General features: G+C 38.9%; 3 protein-coding genes across 3 annotated transcripts; all 3 read right to left on the minus strand.

The window, feature by feature from the left end:
- Positions 1 to 5,555: 5,555 nt before the first annotated feature.
- LOC137011659 (zona pellucida sperm-binding protein 3-like) lies at positions 5,556 to 7,393 on the minus strand. Its single transcript, XM_067374702.1, has 8 exons — positions 6,830 to 7,393; positions 6,638 to 6,759; positions 6,448 to 6,551; positions 6,199 to 6,376; positions 6,015 to 6,132; positions 5,853 to 5,938; positions 5,692 to 5,780; positions 5,556 to 5,623 (listed from the first exon to the last, which is right to left on the minus strand). Exons 1-8 carry the CDS (start codon positions 7,391 to 7,393, stop codon positions 5,556 to 5,558), a joined length of 1,329 nt encoding a protein of 442 aa, XP_067230803.1.
- A 4,408-nt stretch (positions 7,394 to 11,801) lies between these two features.
- On the minus strand, positions 11,802 to 13,632 carry LOC137011665 (zona pellucida sperm-binding protein 3-like). Its single transcript, XM_067374715.1, has 8 exons — positions 13,069 to 13,632; positions 12,879 to 13,000; positions 12,689 to 12,792; positions 12,440 to 12,617; positions 12,256 to 12,373; positions 12,098 to 12,183; positions 11,938 to 12,026; positions 11,802 to 11,869 (listed from the first exon to the last, which is right to left on the minus strand). Exons 1-8 carry the CDS (start codon positions 13,630 to 13,632, stop codon positions 11,802 to 11,804), a joined length of 1,329 nt encoding a protein of 442 aa, XP_067230816.1.
- Positions 13,633 to 17,783: 4,151 nt separating this feature from the next.
- Positions 17,784 to 19,618, minus strand: LOC137011671 (zona pellucida sperm-binding protein 3-like). Its single transcript, XM_067374728.1, has 8 exons — positions 19,055 to 19,618; positions 18,863 to 18,984; positions 18,673 to 18,776; positions 18,424 to 18,601; positions 18,241 to 18,358; positions 18,078 to 18,163; positions 17,917 to 18,005; positions 17,784 to 17,851 (listed from the first exon to the last, which is right to left on the minus strand). The coding sequence occupies exons 1-8, from the start codon at positions 19,616 to 19,618 to the stop codon at positions 17,784 to 17,786; spliced, it is 1,329 nt and encodes a 442-aa protein (XP_067230829.1).
- Between the last annotated feature and the right edge of the window lie 832 nt (positions 19,619 to 20,450).

Genomic DNA, 20,450 nt, shown 5'->3' on the forward strand with positions numbered 1-20,450 from the left:
TTATTTTATTAATTTTTTAAAACATAGATCAATAAAACAATAAAAAGTACATTAGTAAATCATTTTAAATGCGCATTTAAATTGCTTTTTTAAAAAGAATTTCGCAAATGTTTTTTTTCTCTCTCTATTTACCAATAGGGATGGGCGGATCGATCCTAAAGTATCAATACTTTCGATACTGGTGTTGTATCAAAAAGACTGATTCTCAAATAGAAGTATCGATCCTATCTGGGTTTTTCTTTTGTTTTGGGGTTTTTGTTTTTTTTTTGTGATTTTGGGATATTTTAATAACAGTAGTACGCCGTATATTATTGCAATATTTACTTAAATAGGAATGGCAATGGGAACTACATCTTCTTCCGCTTGTAGAGACAGTGTTCACGCTCACTCTGTCAAAGACAAGCAAGCACGCAAAGCGCAGCATTTTAAACGGAGTTGAGTGCGTGGCTGCGGTCATGACTGAAAGAAAAAGAAGCATAATGAAGTTATTACACTCCAGTTAACAATGATGAAGCTTCATGTGATGTTTGTCAAAAAACAATACACCACACTTTTTTTCACAAGCAAAGAAAAACAGGCTGAAGAGGAGAATGTCAACATTCACTTTGTTTCATCTCAAAAAACTATAAAGGGAAGAAATGTAGAAACATTATGTGTCAATTATTGAGAAAAAGTTTATGAGACATGTTAAATTTTTTGTTATATTTGTTATATTTTGTTGTTAGCCTACAGTGATATCTTTGTTCATTTAATTAATAATGTTCATAATTTTTTATAAATGTAAAAAAGAATCATGTCCATTGCAGTTTATTTAATAGGCCTATTAATAATGATGGCTATCAAAAAACAATATAAAATCACTCACATGAAAATATTTCATTGGAGTATCGGTATCGGTATCGGTATCGGTATCGGTATCGATATCGACGATACTTGTCTTGAAAGTACTTGGTATCGGATCGGAAAGAAAATAATTGGTATCGCCCATCCCTATTTACCAATTGCTTTTCTTTGCCGGTTTGCCAAATGCTTTTCTTTATCCATTTGTCAATCGAATGGTAAAATGCCATTGGATAGTACACATGTGGGAGCAACCAATCAACTTTCACCTCAATTTGAAGAGCCAACCCTCTCTCACTTGTAATACTCACTGTCATTGGACAGTTAGTATGGTGACCGGGAGAGGACATGATCGGTTCATTTCGTTTTGTCTTTGCCACAACATCACATCTCGTGTGAACGTAATAATATGTCGTGGCCACAAGATATTAATTCATGGGAACGTGATAATAACTCGTGGCCACGAGATCATTTTGTTGAGGTAACGGCATCCTTATGTCGTGGCCACGCAATGTAAAGTCGTGGCCTTGAGATCATATGGTGAGGGAACGACATTATTTCTCATGGCCATGAGTTAAATGTGTAAATCTGTGCGACCATGGTAACCTGGAATTATCAAAAATGGATAGGCCTATAATCATATTTATGTTTAATTTAGAAAAAAAGAATGGAATTAAGAAATTATTATATTAACATAGTACATATTATATTGTATTGTGCGTGATGTTGCTTAGACAGCATTTGAATTGTTTATCAATTAATGTTTAAATGTTGTACATTTTAATCCAACAGTCTTTTAAATCCATTCACTTATCGTTTATTTTTTAATTAATATTTTTATATTATTATTAGTTACATTTGTACATTTATTTGCTTTATTTTCCCCTTCATTTCCCATATTTCTTTATCTAATTAATATTCTGTACTTTATGTTACTGAAAGTTTGTATTCTGTAGGTTAAATACTGTAAATGCCTGATCATGCCAATAAAGTTTTGACTTTGACTGTATTTCTGTAGCCTATTTCTGTAACTCTGAGCATCTGTTTTGACCTGTAGCCCCTCTGCCTGATACAGCATTCAAATTAAGTTTAAAAAATGTGTTACTATTTTAGAATATTTTGTTTATTATTTGTATATGACCTATGAAAGCTTTATTTATGATTTTATTTTATTTCTGTAGGCGCACAGGAATTTTAATTTTACAGGGAGTTCATTTACGGGAATATTATATATTTTCCACCCTTATTTTTCATTCTTAATTAAATAAATATTATCATGGTCTCTTCCATTTGTGATAATTCCTGGTTGCCAAGCATAAAGCGATTAAATGCACATTTAAAATGATTAACTAATGTACTTTTTATTGTTTTATTGATATATATTTAAAAAAAATGAATTAAATAACCCTCTTCAAATGTCTATTTATTTATACATTCAAAAAATATTTTTAAAATGTATTGTTTTATTAAACTACATTTAAACAGGAATTAAATAAACAACTTTAAATATGTCTATTAATTTGCCCATACAAAAAGTGATTCATTTATATACATTTTTATGTTTGAATTATTAAATTAATTAATTGATTCTTCGTATTATTTTTAAGTGGCACTCCTGGTCCTCCATACCATAGAAAACACACTGCCCTCTGTAAAAACAAAACAAAGATTGAAGTCTTGCATGAATCAGAACATGAAATCAAAGGTGTTGGTAATAATAATTGTAACTCAAATGACATTTGAAAAGTAGTCCTGTCCAAATTGTGATATAATGTCATGGTTCAATTTCAAATGAGTGTGAAGTTATTTGCAGTTCAATATTTCTAGAAGTTCATCAAACAAATGGGTAAACATTAGTGGTGGGCCGTTATCGGCGTTAACGTGCTGCGTTAACGTGAGACTCTTATCGGCGATAAAAATAATATCCCCGTTAATCTATTCTGAAAGTTGGGTTGGCAGCTGGGTCTATACTACGCAAGCTATGATGACTTTCACCTTGATAGTTTACGCAAACCCTTCGCAAAGACTCGCCCCCCCCTTAGTTACTGTTGCTTTGTCCGACAAGCCTTGGTGCTGTCAGTCCACACACAGTGATAAATGCATCACGGAGCAAAGAGGACACTGACAACACGTCGACAGACAAGACAGAGCAGGTTACTTGTGATATTTAACAAAGTCCCAGCTTTAAAACGGTGTAGTTTTTTAAGAATTTCAAACAATAAAAAACGTTTTGTGGCTCTTTAATGTGTCGTGACCATGATCGTGACAGATTGCTGTAGCGCCTCAGCTCAAGAGGCTCGTAAAACCGATCATCTCTTACTACGAGTCCATTTATAGCATCAAATAAACACTAGTAAACACACACACACACACACGTTTGTATTGCTATCTTAGTGAGGACATTGCATAGACTTCCATTGATTTTATATTAGGTCAGTGATATCTAACCCAACCCCTACTCTTAAACCTACCCATCACAGAAACATGTAACCATCACTAGATTTAAATAAAAACATATTTTGGCTGATTTATAAACCTTTTAAAATAGTGAGGACCAGTCAATGTCCTCACTAGTGGGATGTGAAAGTATTCCAATTATAGTATCCTTACAATTATAGTTGAAACAGGTACAGAAAGGGACACATGACACCCCACACACAGAAAGAGTCAGACTGAGAGGGGAGAAGGGGGGTACCACAGAGAGAGGGAGAGAGTGAAAAATATCCACATTCAAATTAAAATATTGGAAGTCCTATTGGTCAGAGCTAATGACTAAAGTAGAAAGTTGTCCAGCTTAATGAGAACAATGGCCGTGTCCCAAATGGCACACTCCGGACTTGTGGACTTCCTCAGAGTCCCCACTTTGGTGACATCATGTAGTGCAGACCTATAGGGCCCTTGGCGCGAGTCCACGAGGGCGCATTGAGAGGTATTTTTGGGACAGACTCGATCGTCACGCCGGAAATAACGTTCTGGTTGTTTTTTGACAGGAGCTGCAGGTTCGGGGAATGCTGCCTATTGTTGTTGTTCTATCACAAATATCTTATACAAATATTATAATACTTAGCATCGAGAACAGGTTTCTTTTCTTATGCAAAATATTATCTCCATGTCAACTACACAGCCTGCTTTTGCTTATGCCACCTGGGCATTAGACTATACATGCTTATTTAAATAATGTATACAGTTCTAATAATACATAATGTTCCATATGAACTAAGATTACAATTTTAACACATAATAAACATGTGCATGAGTTTCAGATGAATTTACAGGTTTAAATATAAAAACTAGGTTTACATATGACTCAGTAATGCCTTGTTCTATTTATTTTAATGAATCAATGCGATCGTATTATTCAACACGCTATTGTTATGTTTGAGATATCAACCACTGGTCGATGACCATAATGTTTGTATGAACTGTAGGTAACAACTGGTAAAATGTACACCTAGGTCATAAAAACTGTAATGATACCTACACTTAAATATTTTTTTCTCAGCCATGTCATCAATTACCCTTGAGCGAAATCTCCTCCCATCCGTAGTCTGATTGGCATTTCGCAAGGATTCCTGGGTAGTTAAAGTGTGCGGAGCCTGCATCTATGTGGGCTTCGTGGAAGACCGCTTCAAGGGTACAAAGGAGGCGCTGCTGAGCACACTTCAGAGCGTTAAAATGCTGAATGTGACGGCCTACGGACTTGTAGACTCGGCGAGCACACGCAATTTAAGTCCACGAGACCGAAAGTCCACATGAAGTGCGCCATTTGGGACAGGGCCAATGTGTACAGAGTTTGGTGACTGTAGGTGAAACTAACCCCCCCCCCCACACTTTTTTCAAAAAGTGGTGCTATAGAGGCCCTCCTTGCCCATTTCTGATGGTTTGCCCAGGTCTACTGCATGACAGTCCTGACATACGAGTTTCATGCAATTTGAAGCATGCCAAGTATCAAACCCATCTAAAAAAAATAAAATGAAGTTTGATCTTTTGTCATGACAGTGTTTGAAAAGTATTAATCTTTTAACAGGTCTATCTGCTGTGTCTTGACATAAGCAAATTGGAAAAAAAAAAAAAAAAAAAAGTGCATTGAAAGTAACACTTCTTGCTGCCAGTTAGTGGTACTATAACTGACTCAAGTCACATCCATGTGATTGGCCTCCAATAAACAGCTTAGGTTTCCCAAAAAAAAAAAAAAAAAAGTTCCTTTTCTTGCCATAAGTATTGCCTCACCACAGCCAAACCGCTTGAAATAAAATCTGCTCAATTTTACATCTTCAAAGTCTTGACTTCATTCTGACCAAATTAGGTGGTAATCAGATTAGTTGTCAAGGAGTACAACATCAATTCCAGAGCATGCGTTTTTCAAACAACCCATAATAGCAGACTTCCTGTCGAGCTGGCATATAACTTGGAGCATGAAAGTTAGGCCTGATGAGGTCTGTGTACAGAGTTGTGTTTTGATAGACGGACCAAGTTTGTGGACACTAGTCAAGGGGGCGCTGTTGAGCAGTGTCACAGGCCTAGCTCAAATGACAAGCAAAACTTGTCCACACTAGCCAGTAGTAAAGGGCTAGTGGTACATATCTGAACAGCAGGGAAGCCACAAACTGGGTAGAAATGTTGAAGCATAGCGTTTGTGCAAGTAAAGACAATTCACAAGCCTATTAAGACCATTTTTTTTTATTAAGTCACCAAACATCACATGGCATTTCAAGTTATTTTTGGCCATAGCCATATTTCTTCACATTGATGGGGCCAACAGATGCCTTTTCCCATTGTAGACCTGAGGAACGAGTGAGTAGTGAGAACCAAAGTGGTGCATGACAACAAGTTATCAGTGTTAGTCCATACCTGTAAGCAGCTGATCACTTGCACTTCTGATGCCACAAGTGGAGTCACAGCAGCCACACACCTGGTCAGAATCATCTGCAGACACCCAACTGACAAGACAAACCCTCAGTTAAGTTTAAAACTGCCAATTTACCTGTACACTGATCTAGTGCGCAACATACCCATTAGGAGAGAATGAACAAGCTTTCTGTTCAGGTGCTGTCGGAGCGGATGCTGCAGCCACCTTCACAATGCAAGTAATGTAGACCTGCAGAGACAAATTGTTTGTGCACCATGCTAGCAATTCATACAAGGAGCTGCACAACTACAACATACAGACATACCAGTCCACTGTCCAATTGCTGGAACCTGAACGCATCCAGCTGAAACCAGAGCTTGTCAATTTGAGTCCGGGGCATAAAGTGAGACCTGGAGCCTGTGAGCTTAGCATCAACTAGGCACCTGGGGACAAAAACACAGTTAGACATCCTACAACACTTCTGGTGGGAAACATGTTGCACAGCTTACCCATTATTCTCAATGAAGGAGTATCTGGGGACAGAAGTGACATCAGGGGCCGCAGTAGCCACACAGCTGTCCACAAACACACGGACAGGAACATGGTTGTACACATGCACTGATGCTTCAAGATTTATGATGTCGCCCAGGAAGTACTGGTTAGAAGGCCTCTCAAGAGTCCAGTCATCTGCAGAGAAAGAGTCTTAGCACAGGTTCAAATGCACAGGCATGATACAAACAGGTTTGGATTACACCAACCAGTCATGAGCTTGAGGGACAGGACAAAGACTTCTTCTGCAACTTTAGTTGAGGCATATGGGATCCAAGTGGGCATCAAGGCATTGCTGCTCACATTATGCATTCTGTAAGAGTTAAACAAGCAGTCATCTTATGTCCATAAATGGTGGGATTAGCACATCCAGTGAGCCGGAATTAAACTAGTCCTCACCTTGGATAGTGACACTCAATACCAACCACCGCACCACTGCTCCTGACAATAGGAACACCATAGGAAGCCTCTTGTGGGGTGTAGATGAGGTTAAACGTATAGACAAGCTCATCCTCGGTCACCTAAAAAGAACAAACATTACTCACAGGGACAGTTCAAAATACCTAGGATAACATCAAAATAGAGCCCTACTGTTGATGTGCTGCTACATCCATGCAGTTCAGACTCAAAAATGAGCACTTGAGCAGAAGGATCCTCTCCAGTTGCAGCACAGCCTCCCAGTGTAAAAGCAGAGGACAACAGTGGACGCCCCGTCCCAAAGAAGTCCTCCTTCACTTCCACATATACTGAATTCTCTCCACACTGAGCCGCTACACTGTTGGGAGGGATAGGATGCGGCAGCTCGAAGGGAATGTCTGGCTGCCGTGGTTCCTCTGGTAGACTTGGAAAGCTCCACGTCAGTTTTGCCACTGGACCCTGCAACAGCTCTTTTGACTGAACACCCAGAAGATCTTGAGAAGGGTTTCCAAAGTTGGTCATGGCTGGTGTTTGAACAGGAAACCTTTGTGGTGCAAATACAGGATTATTGGGAACCAAAGACTTCCTAGAATCAGCCTGTTGAAAAACTTGAGCTAATGCCCTTGGCCTAAAATGGCTTGGACTCAGATTATGTGTTGCTCTTGCTCTCCATTGTGCTTCAGAAAATCCAAGTGCAAGAACAAACACCAATCCAAATCCAACCTGCCAAAACCCCATTATTGCTAAGCTTGTTTCAATGATACATTAGGGTGCTGCCATTCATATTTATACAGATGTAAATCAGCATGGCTCCACCTCACTCCACAAGCATGATTTGTCTTTGCACCTGCCAATTTACTCAATCAGTATGTCACAGGTGAAAGTCATTGATTCTTTATTAATCAGAGTAAAATGAAATACCATGTATGGGCATGTTGTATTAATAGCTTAACCAAAGACTGTTTATTTTAAATATCAAAATGACAGACATGACAAACATCCTTTGCATCCTCCTCTTTTATTGATCCAGAAACATAGCCACATACAGAATTGTACACTACAGTACCCAAGATAATAAAGATTAGTATGTTTATAGTCAGGTTTAGATTGTAAAAAACATTCTTTGCTCACATCAACAATCTTCAAGGGACTGAAATTGAGCAGTTTAGTTCAGAACCAAAGGAATGCAAGATCAAACATTTTATTATAGATTCACTGATATGTTTTTTTCCCCATTACAACTGTTACGATTAGGTTGATCAGACTGTGTGTGGATTTATTGAAATATACTATATGCTAGTCAGCACCAAAAGACAATAATCTGAAGAGTCTACTAAAAACTGAATTCAAAATTTTAACAGGTGTGAACAAAAGACAAGCTCATTAATGGACATTTAAGAACAGTTGATTACTTTCATCTTATACATTTTAATTATCTCATCTGCTTTTCTTACATTTGGGGGATCAGGAACTGCAAAACTGTCCTTATCAGTCCCTGACCTTTCACCCCCATATTGTTCTGACCGTCCCTCTCTGTCCCTATGGCTCCCTTCACCGGTTCGGATATCGCCATGACGATCTCTGTCACTATAATGGCCCCTTTCCCCATATATTTAAAGATATGTCGCAAATGTTTTTTCTCTCTATTCACCAATTGCTTTTCTTTGTCGGTTTGCCAAATGCTTTTCTTTATCCATTTGTCGATCGAGTGGTAAACTGCCATTGGACAGTACACACGTGGGAGCAACCAATGAACACTCACTGTCATTGAACAGTTAGTACGGTGACCGGGAGAGGACATGATCGGTTCATTTCGTTTTATCTCAGCCAGAACATATAAACTCGTGTGAATGTAATATTAGGTGTGTTCGACATCGACTGCGACCGGATGCAACCGATCGGCGAGAGTAGCCGTGTGCAGGTGGGGAGGAGCTGAAAACGGAGACGTGAAGTTGGACACTTTCTGCTTCCCGTAGTGACGCTCACGGTGCGCTTGGATACTTTATCACAGCTGAAGCGAAATAAAGGCAATATGACTAACACAACAATCTTTCAAAAATACATTTTCATTCAATACTTTATGTACTGCTTACAGCGTAGTTTTACAAGAATAAAGTTCAACATAAGCATATCCCTGCTGAAAAAAACAGCTAAAACCAGCCTAAGCTGGTCTTAGCTGGTTTAAGCTGGAAGTAGCTGGTTTTAGCTTGTGTCCCAGCCTGGCTTATAGCTGGTCAAGCTGGTCTCCCAGCCTAGGTTAGCAGGTGTTCAGCTGGTTTAAGCTGGTCAAAAGTCAAAACCCCTCTAAAACCAGCTATGACCAGGCTGGGAGACCAGCTAAAACCAGCCTGACCAGCTTAGGCTGGTTTTAGCTGGATTTTTCAGGAGGGATATTATTTAAATAAAAATGTAGCGCGGTCTACTTTTTTTTTATCAGTTTTATTTTGATAAACACGACACAATATAACTTTGTGACTACATGAAAAGAGCTTTAACTGTTATAAAAATACAGATTTGTGAGAATTAGTGGAACTGAAGGCATGACAATAAACATGAAACACACATGATCATTGTCATGCAGTGAAACCGGCCAATCATGAAAAAGCTGTGCCGTCATCAGAACTCGTGTAGCTCCTCTTGAGATGTTGCGCTGGCTGACTTAGATGGCTGCTCTCGAATCGCTCTCGCGGTACTTTGAAATCATACGTCACAGTCACATGCCTTCAGCACAAGCTGTCGGACAAAAGTACTAACCGGAATGCACTGCTTCAAGTCAGCCGCCGATCGGTCTGCACAGCGTTGCATGAGCTCGAACACACCTAATATGTCGTGGCCACAAGATATTAATCAGGCCCGGATTGGCTAATGTTTAAATGTTGTACATTTTAATCCCATCCAACAGTCTTTTAAATCCATTCACTTATCGTTTACTTTTTTAATTAATATTTTTATATTATTATTAGTTACATTTGTACGTTTATTTGCTTTATTTTCCCCTTCATTTCCCATATTTCTTTATCTAATTAATATTCTGTACTTTGTTACTGAAAGTATGTATTCTGTAGGTTAAATACTGTAAATGCCTGATCATGCCAATAAAGTTTTGACTTTGACTATTTCTGTAGCCTATTTCTGTAGCTTAAATGAGCGTCTGTTTTCACTTGTAGCCCCTCTGCCTGTTACAGCATTCAAATTAATTCAGAGTTTAAGTTTAATAATGTGTTACTTTTTTAGAATATTTTGTTTATTATTTGTATATGACCTATGAAAGCTTTATTTATGAATTTTATTTCTGTAGGCGCACGGGAATTTTAGAGGGAGTTCATTTACAGGAATTATATATATATATATTTTCCACCCTTATTTTTCATTCTGCATTGCCAAGCATAAAGCGATTTAAATGCACATTTAAAATGATTTACTAATGTACTTTTTGTTTTATTGATCTATATTTAAAAAAAAATATACATTAAAAAAATATATTTTTAAAATGTATTGTTTTATTGTTTTATTAAATTACATTTAAAAACAGGAATTAAAGAAACAACTTTAAATGTCTATTAATTTGCCCATATAAAAAGTGATTCATTTATATACATTTTTATGTTTGAATTATTAAATTAATTAATTGATTCTTCGTTTTATTTTTAAGTGGCACTCCTGGTCCTCCATACCATAGAAAACACACTGTCCTCTGTAAAAACAAAACAAAGATTGAAGTCTTGCATGAATCAGAACATGAAATCAAAGGTGTTGGTAATAATTGTAACTCAAATGACATTTGAAAAGTAGTCCTGTCCAAATTGTGATGTGTCATGGTTCAATTTCAAATGAGTGTGAAGTTATTTGCAGTTCAATATTTCTAGAAGTTCATCAAACAAATGGGTAAACACACACACACGTTTGTATTGCTACCTTAGTGAGGACATTGCATAGACTTCCATTGATTTTATATCAGGTCAATGATATTTTCTATCATCTAACCCAACCCCTACTCCTAAACCTACCCATCACAGAAACATGTAACCATCACTAGATTTAACATATTTTGGCTGATTTATAACCCTTTTAATACAGTGAGGACCAGTCAATGTCCTCACTAGAGGGATGTGAAAGTATTCCAATTATAGTATCCTTACAATTATAGTTGAAACAGATACAGAGAGGGACACAGGACACCCCACACACAGAAAGAGAGTCAGACTGAGAAGGGGGGTACCACAGAGAGAAAAATATCCACATTCAAATTCAAATTCACATTCACACTCAAACTAAAATATCAGATGTCCTATTGGTCAGAGCTAATGACTAAAGTAGAAAGTTGTCTAGCTTGAGAACAATTTGTACAGAGTTTGGTGACTTTAGGTGAAACTCCCCCACACTTTTCAAAAAGCATGCCAAGTATCTCAAACCCATCCAAAAAAAATAAATTTGATCTTTTGCTATGACAGTGTTTGAAGTATTAATCTTTTAACAGGCCTATCTGCTGTGTCTTGACATACTAATGAAGTTAAGCAAATTGGGTAAAAATTAGAGGGTGCATTTTGAAACACATCCTGCTGCCATTTGGTGGCACTATAACTGACTCAATAGTCACATGTGATTGGCCTCCAATAAACAGCTTAGGTTTCCAAAAACCTAAAATTCCCCCGTTTCCCTTTTCTTGCCATAAGCGTTGCCTCACCACAGCCAAACCATTTGAGATCAAAATCTGCTCAATTTTACATCCTCAAAGTCTTGACTCCATTCTGACTGAGTTAGGTGGTAATCAGATTAGTTGTCTAGGAGGAGTACATCAATTCCAGAGCATGCGTTTTTCAAACAACCCATAATAGCAGACTTCCTGTCAAGCTGGCATATAACTTGGAGCATGAAAGTTAGGCCCGATGAGGTCGGTCTACCAAGTTAAGTGTGTTTTGATATACGGACCAAGTTGAGAGACTAGTCAAGGGGGCGCTGTTGAGCAGTGTCACAGGCCTATCTCAACAAATGACAAGCAAAACTGGTCCACACTACTAGTAAAGGGCTTGTGGTACATATCTGAACAGCAGTGAAGCCACAAACTGTAGAAATGTTGAAGCATAGCATTTGTGGAAGAAAAGATATTTTTTTTATTAAGTCACCAAAAGTCACACGGCATTTCAAGTTATTTTTGGCCATAGCCATATTTCTTCACATTGATGGGGCCAACAGATGCCTTTTCCCATTGTAGACCTGAGGAACAAGAGAGTAGTGAGAATCAAAGTGGTGCATGACAACAAGTTATCAGTGTTAGTCCATACCTGTAAGCAGCTGATCACTTGCACTTCTGATGCCACAAGTGGAGTCACAGCAGCCACACACCTGGTCAGAATCATCTGCGGACACCCAACTGACAAGACAAACCCTCAATTAATTTACAACTGCCAATTTACCTGTACACTGATCTAGTGCGCAACATACCCATTAGGAGAGAATGAACAAGCCTTCTGTTCGGATGCTGTCGGAGAGGATGCTGCAGCCACCTTCACAATGCAAGTAATGTAGACCTGCAGAGACAAATTGTTTGTGCACCATGCTAGCAATTCATACAAGGAGCTGCACAACTACAGCTTACATACCAGTCCACGGTCTGATTGCTGGAACCTGAATGAATCCAGCTGAAACCGGAGCTTGTCAATTTGAGTCCGGGGCATAAAGTGAGACCTGGAGCCTGTGAGCTTAGCATCAACTAGGCACCTGGGGACAAAAACACAGTTAGACATCCTACAACACTTCTGGTGGGAAACATGTTGCACAGCTTACCCATTATTCTCAATGAAGGAGTATCTGGGGACAGAAGTGACATCAGGGGCCGCAGTAGCCACACAGCTGTCCACAAACACACGGACAGGAACATGGTTGTACACATGCACTGATGCTTCAAGATTTATGAGGTCACCCAGGAAGTACTGGTTAGAAGGCCTCTCAAGAGTCCAATCATCTGCAGAGAAAGAGTCTTAGCACAGGTTCAAATGCACAGGCATGATACAAACAGGTTTGTATTACACCAACCAGTCATGAGCTTGAGGGACAGGACAAAGACTTCTTCTGCAACTTTAGTTGAGGCATATGGGATCCAAGTGGGCATCAAGGCATTGCTGCTCACATTATGCATTCTGTAAGAGTTAAACAAGCAGTTGTCTTATGTCCATAAATGGTGGGATTAGCACATCCAGTGAGCCTGAATTAAACTAGTCCTCACTTTGGATAGTGACACTCAATACCAACCACCGCACCACTGCTCCTGACAATAGGAACACCATAGGAAGCCTCTTGTGGGGTGTAGATGAGGTTAAACGTATAGACAAGCTCATCCTCAGTCACCTAAAAAAGAAACATTACTAACAGGGACAGTTCAAAATACCTATGATAACATCAAAATAGAGCCCTACAGTTGATGTGCTGCTACATCCATGCAGTTCAGACTCAAAAATGAGCACTTGAGCAGAAGGATCCTCTCCAGTTGCAGCACAGCCTCCCAGTGTAAAAGCAGAGGACAACAGTGGACGCCCCGTCCCAAAGAAGTCCTCCTTCACTTCCACATATACTGAATTCTCTCCACACTGAGCCGCTACACTGTTGGGAGGGATAGGATGCGGCAGCTCGAAGGGAATGTCTGGCTGCCGTGGTTCCTCTGGTAGACTTGGAAAGCTCCACGTCAGTTTTGCCACTGGACCCTGCAACAGCTCTTTTGACTGAACATCCAGAAGATCTTGAGAAGGGTTTCCAAAGTTGGTCATGGCTGGTGTTTGAACAGGAAACCTTTGTGGTGCAAATACAGGATTATTGGGAACCAAAGACTTCCTAGAATCAGCCTGTTGAAAAACTTGAGCTAATGCCCTTGGCCTAAAATGGCTTGGACTCAGATTATGTGTTGCTCTTGCTCTCCATTGTGCTTCAGAAAATCCAAGTGCAAGAACAAACACCAATCCAAATCCAACCTGCCAAAACCCCATTATTGCTAAGCTTGTTTCAATGATACATTAGGGTGCTGCCATTCATATTTATACAGATGTAAATCAGCATGGCTCCACCTCACTCCACAAGCATGATTTGTCTTTGCACCTGCCAATTTACTCAATCAGTATGTCACAGGTGAAAGTCATTGATTCTTTATTAATCAGAGTAAAATGAAATACCATGTATGGGCATGTTGTATTAATAGCTTAACCAAAGACTGTTTATTTTAAATATCAAAATGACAGACATGACAAACATCCTTTGCATCCTCCTCTTTTATTGATTCAGAAACATAGCCACATACAGAATTGTACACTACAGTACCCAAGATAATAAAGATTAGTATGTTTATAGTCAGGTTTAGATTGTAAAAAACATTCTTTGCTCACATCAACAATCTTCAAGGGACTGAAATTGAGCAGTTTAGTTCAGAACCAAAGGAATGCAAGATCAAACATTTTATTATAGATTCACTGATATGTTTTTTTTCCCCATTACAACTGTTACGATTAAGTTGATCAGACTGTGTGGATATTTTGAAATATACTATATGCTAGTCAGCACCAAAAAACAATAATCTGAAGAGTCTACTAAAAACTGAATTCAAAATTTTAACAGGTGTGAACAAAAGACAAGCTCATTAATGGACATTTAAGAACAGTTGATTACTTTCATCTTATACATTTTAATTATCCCATCTGCTTTTCTTACATTTGGGGGATCAGGAACTGCAAAACTGTCCTTATCAGTCCCTGACCTTTCACCCCCATATTGTTCTGACCGTCCCTCTCTGTCCCTATGGCTCCCTTCACCGGTTTGGATATCGCCATGACGATCTCTGTCACTATAATGGCCCCTTTCCCCATATATTTAAAGATATGTCGCAAATGTTTTTTTCTCTCTATTCACCAATTGCTTTTCTTTGTCGGTTTGCCAAATACTTTTCTTTATCCATTTGTCGATTGAGTGGTAAACTGCCATTGGACAGTACACACGTGGAAGCAACCAATGAACACTCACTGTCATTGAACAGTTAGTACGGTGACCGGGAGACCAGCCTAAGCTGGTCTTAGCTGGTTTAAGCTGGAAGTAGCTGGTTTTAGCTTGTGTCCCAGCCTGGCTTATAGCTGGTCAAGCTGGTCTCCCAGCCTAGGTTAGCAGGTGTTCAGCTGGTTTAAGCTGGTCAAAAGTCAAAACCCCTCTAAAACCAGCTATGACCAGGCTGGGAGACCAGCTAAAACCAGCCTGACCAGCTTAGGCTGGTTTTAGCTGGATTTTTCAGGAGGGATATTATTTAAATAAAAATGTAGCGCGGTCTACTTTTTTTTTATCAGTTTTATTTTGATAAACACGACACAATATAACTTTGTGACTACATGAAAAGAGCTTTAACTGTTATAAAAATACAGATTTGTGAGAATTAGTGGAACTGAAGGCATGACAATAAACATGAAACACACATGATCGTTGTCATGCAGTGAAACTGGCCAATCATGAAAAAGCTGTGCCGTCATCAGAACTCGTGTAGCTCCTCTTGAGATGTTGCGCTGGCTGACTTAGATGGCTGCTCTCGAATCGCTCTCGCGGTACTTTGAAATCATACGTCACAGTCACATGCCTTCAGCACAAGCTGTCGGACAAAAGTACTAACCGGAATGCACTGCTTCAAGTCAGCCGCCGATCGGTCTGCACAGCGTTGCATGAGCTCGAACACACCTCATATGTCGTTGCCACAAGATATTAATCAGGCCCGGATTGGCTAATCGGGAGCACCGGGAGAATAAATGTTTAAATGTTGTACATTTTAATCCCATCCAACAGTCTTTTAAATCCATTCACTTATCGTTTATTTTTTTAATTAATATTTTTATATTATTATTAGTTACATTTGTACATTTATTTGCTTTATTTTCCCCTTCATTTCCCATATTTCTTTATCTAATTAATATTCTGTACTTTATGTTACTGAAAGTTCGTATTCTGTAGGTTAAATACTGTAAATGCCTGATCATGCCAATAAAGTTTTGACTTTGACTATTTCTGTAGCCTATTTCTGTAGCTTAAATGAGCGCCTGTTTTCACTTGTAGCCCCTCTGCCTGTTACAGCATTCAAATTAATTCAGAGTTTAAGTTTAATAATGTGTTACTTTTTTAGAATATTTTGTTTATTATTTGTATATGACCTATGAAAGCTTTATTTATGATTTTATTTTATTTCTGTAGGCGAACAGGAATTTTACAGGGAGTTCATTTACAGGAATTATATATATATATATATATATTTTCCACCCTTATTTTTCATTCTGGATTGCATTGCCAAGCATAAAGCGATTTAAATGCGCATTTAAAATGATTTACTAATGTACTTTTTATTGTTTAATTGATCTATATTTAAAAAAATTAATTAAATAACCCTTTTCAAATTTGTCTATTTATACATTAAAAAAATATATTTTTAAAATGTATTGTTTTATTGTTTTATTAAATTACATTTAAAAACAGGAATTAAATAAACAACTTTAAATGTCTATTAATTTGCCCATATAAAAAGGGATTCATTTATATACATTTTTATGTTTTAATTATTAAATTAATTAATTGATTCTTCGTTTTATTTTTAAGTGGCACTCCTGGTCCTCCATACCATAGAAAACACACTGTCCTCTGTAAAAACAAAACAAAGATTGAATTCTTGCATGAATCAGAACATGAAATCAAAGGTGTTGGTAATAATAATTGTAACTCAAATGACATTTGAAAAGTATTCCTGTCCAAATAGTGATATAATGTCATGGTTCAATTTCAAATGAGTGAAGTTATTTGCAGTTCAATATTTCTAGAAGTTCATCAAACAAATGGGTAAACACACACATGTTTGTATTGCTATCTTAGTGAGGACATTGCATACACTTCCATTGATTTTATATCAGGTCAATGATATTTTCTATCATCTAACCCAACCCCTACTCCTAAACCTACCCATCACAGAAACATGTAACCATCACTAGATTTAACATATTTTGGCTGATTTATAACCCTTTTAATACAGTGAGGACCAGTCAATGTCCTCACTAGTGGGATGTGAAAGTATTCCAATTATAGTAGAAACAGGTACAGAGAGAGACACAGGACCCCCCCCCCCCCCTCCCCACAGAAAGAGTCAGACTGAGAGGGGGGAGAAGGGGGGGTACCAGAGAGAAAAATACCCACATCCAAATTCAAATCCACATTCACACTCAAACTAAAATCAGATGTCCTATTGGTCAGAGCTAATGACTAAAGTAGAAAATTGTCCAGCTTAATGAGAACAATGTGTACAGAGTTTGACTTCAGGTGAAACCCCCCCACACTTTTTTCAAAAAGCATGCCAAGTATCTCAAACCCATCCAAAAATAATTTGATCTTTTGCTATGACAGTGTTTGAAAAGTATTAATCTTTTAACAGGCCTATCTGCTGTGTCTTGACCTAATGAAGTTAAGCAAATTGGGTAAAAATTAGAGGGTGCATTTTGAAAGTAACACTTCCTGCTGCCAGTTGGTGGCACTATAACTGACTCACAATAGTCACATGTGATTGGCCTCCAATAAACAGCTTAGGTTTCCAAAAAAAAAAAAAATCTGTTTCCCTTTTCTTGCCATAAGTGTTGCCTCACCACAGCCAAACCATTTGAGATCAAAATCTACTCAATTTTACATCCTCAAAGTCTTGACTTCATTCTGACTGAGTTAGGTGGTAATCAGATTAGTTGTCTAGGAGGAGTACATCAATTCCAGAGCATGCGTTTTTCAAACAACCCATAATAGCCGACTTCCTGTCGAGCTGACATAACTTGGAGCATGAAAGTTAGGCCCGATGAGGTCGGTCTACCAAGTTTCAAGTGTGTTTTGATATACGGACCAAATTTTTGGAGACTAGTCAAGGGGGCGCTGTTGAGCAGTGTCACAGGCCTATCTCAACAAGTGACAAGCAAAACTGGTCCACACTACCAGTAGTAAAGGGCTTGTGGTACATATCAGAACAGCAGTGAAGCCACATAGACTGGGTAAAAATGTTAAAGCATAGAGTTTGTGCAAGTAAAGACAATTCACAAGCCTATTAAGACCATTTTTTTTTATTAAGTCACCAAATGTCACATGGCATTTCAAGTTATTTTTGGCCATAGCCATATTTCTTCACATTGATGGGGCCAACAGATGCCTTTTCCCATTGTAGACCTGAGGAACAAGAGAGTAGTGAGAACCAAAGTGGTGCATCACAACAAGTTAGAGTTAGTCCATACCTGTAAGCAGCTGATCACTTGCACTTCTGATGCCACAAGTGGAGTCACAGCAGCCACACACCTGGTCAGAATCATCTGCGGACACCCAACTGACAAGACAAACCCTCAATTAAGTTTAAAACTGCCAATTTACCTGTACACTGATCTAGTGCGCAACATACCCATTAGGAGAGAATGAACAAGCTTTCTGTTCGGGTGCTGTCGGAGCGGATGCTGCAGCCACCTTCACAATGCAAGTAATGTAGACCTGCAGAGACAAATTGTTTTGTGCACCATGCTAGCAATTCATACAAGGATCTGCACAACTACAACATACAGACATACCAGTCCACTGTCCAATTGCTGGAACCTGAATGAATCCAGCTGAAACCGGAGCTTGTCAATTTGAGTCCGGGGCATAAAGTGAGACCTGGAGCCTGTGAGCTTAGCATCAACTAGGCACCTGGGGACAAAACACAGTTAGACATCCTACAACACTTCTGGTGGGAAACATGTTGCACAGCTTACCCATTATTCTCAATGAAGGAGTATCTGGGGACAGAAGTGACATCAGGGGCTGCAGTAGCCACACAGCTGTCCACAAACACACGGACAGGAACATGGTTGTACACATGCACTGATGCTTCAAGATTTATGATGTCGCCCAGGAAGTACTGGTTAGAAGGCCTCTCAAGAGTCCAATCATCTGCAGAGAAAGAGTCTTAGCACAGGTTCAAATGCACAGGCATGATACAAACAGGTTTGGATTACACCAACCAGTCATGAGCTTGAGGGACAGGACAAAGACTTCCTCTGCAACTTTAGTTGAGGCATATGGGATCCAAGTGGGCATCAAGGCATTGCTGCTCACATTATGCATTCTGTAAGAGTTAAACAAGCAGTCATCTTATGTCCATAAATGGTGGGATTAGCACATCCAGTGAGCCTGAATTAAACTAGTCCTCACCTTGGATAGTGACACTCAATACCAACCACCGCACCACTGCTCCTGACAATAGGAACACCATAGGAAGCCTCTTGTGGGGTGTAGATGAGGTTAAACGTATAGACAAGCTCATCCTCAGTCACCTAAAAAGAACAAACATCACTCACAGGGACAGTTCAAAATACCTATGATAACATCAAAATAGAGCCCTACTGTTGATGTGCTGCTACATCCATGCAGTTCAGACTCAAAAATGAGCACTTGAGCAGAAGGATCCTCTCCAGTTGCAGCACAGCCTCCCAGTGTAAAAGCAGAGGACAACAGTGGACGCCCCGTCCCAAAGAAGTCCTCCTTCACTTCCACATATACTGAATTCTCTCCACACTGAGCCGCTACACTGTTGGGAGGGATAGGATGCGGCATCTCGAAGGGAATGTCTGGCTGCCGTGGTTCCTCTGGTAGACTTGGAAAGCTCCATGTCAGTTTTGCCACTGGACCCTGCAACAGCTCTTTTGACTGAACACCCAGAAGATCTTGAGAAGGGTTTCCAAAGTTGGTCATGGCTGGTGTTTGAACAGGAAACCTTTGTGGTGCAAATACAGGATTATTGGGAACCAAAGACTTCCTAGAATCAGCCTGTTGAAAAACTTGAGCTAATGCCCTTGGCCTAAAATGGCTTGGACTCAGATTATGTGTTGCTCTTGCTCTCCATTGTGCTTCAGAAAATCCAAGTACAAGAACAAACACCAATCCAAATCCAACCTGCCAAAACCCCATTATTGCTAAGCTTGTTTCAATGATACATTAGGGTGCTGCCATTCATATTTATACAGATGTAAATCAGCATGGCTCCACCTCACTCCACAAGCATGATTTGTCTTTGCACCTGCCAATTTACTCAATCAGTATGTCACAGGTGAAAGCCATTGATTCTTTATTAATCAGAGTAAAATGAAATACCATGTATGGGCATGTTGTATTAATAGCTTAACCAAAGATTGTTTATTTTAAATATCAAAATGACAGACATGACAAACATCCTTTGCATCCTCCTCTTTTATTGATTCAGAAACATAGCCACATACAGAATTGTACACTACAGTACCCAAGATAATAAAGATTAGTATGTTTATAGTCAGGTTTAGATTGTAAAAAACATTCTTTGCTCACATCAACAATCTTCAAGGGACTGAAATTGAGCAGTTTAGTTCAGAACCAAAGGAATGCAAGATCAAACATTTTATTATAGATTCACTGATATGTTTTTTTCCCCATTACAACTGTTACGATTAGGTTGATCAGACTGTGTGTGGATTTATTGAAATATACTATATGCTAGTCAGCACCAAAAGACAATAATCTGAAGAGTCTACTAAAAACTGAATTCAAAATTTTAACAGGTGTGAACAAAAGACAAGCTCATTAATGGACATTTAAGAACAGTTGATTACTTTCATCTTATACACTTTATTTATCCCATCTGCTTTTCTTACATTTGGGGGATCAGGAACTGCAAAACTGTCCTTATCAGTCCCTGACCTTTCACCCCCATATTGTTCTGACCGTCCCTCTCTGTCCCTATGGCTCCCTTCACCGGTTCGGATATCGC

This window comes from Chanodichthys erythropterus, chromosome 3 (genome assembly GCF_024489055.1).
Source record: "Chanodichthys erythropterus isolate Z2021 chromosome 3, ASM2448905v1, whole genome shotgun sequence".
Classification (NCBI taxonomy): domain Eukaryota; kingdom Metazoa; phylum Chordata; class Actinopteri; order Cypriniformes; family Xenocyprididae; genus Chanodichthys; species Chanodichthys erythropterus.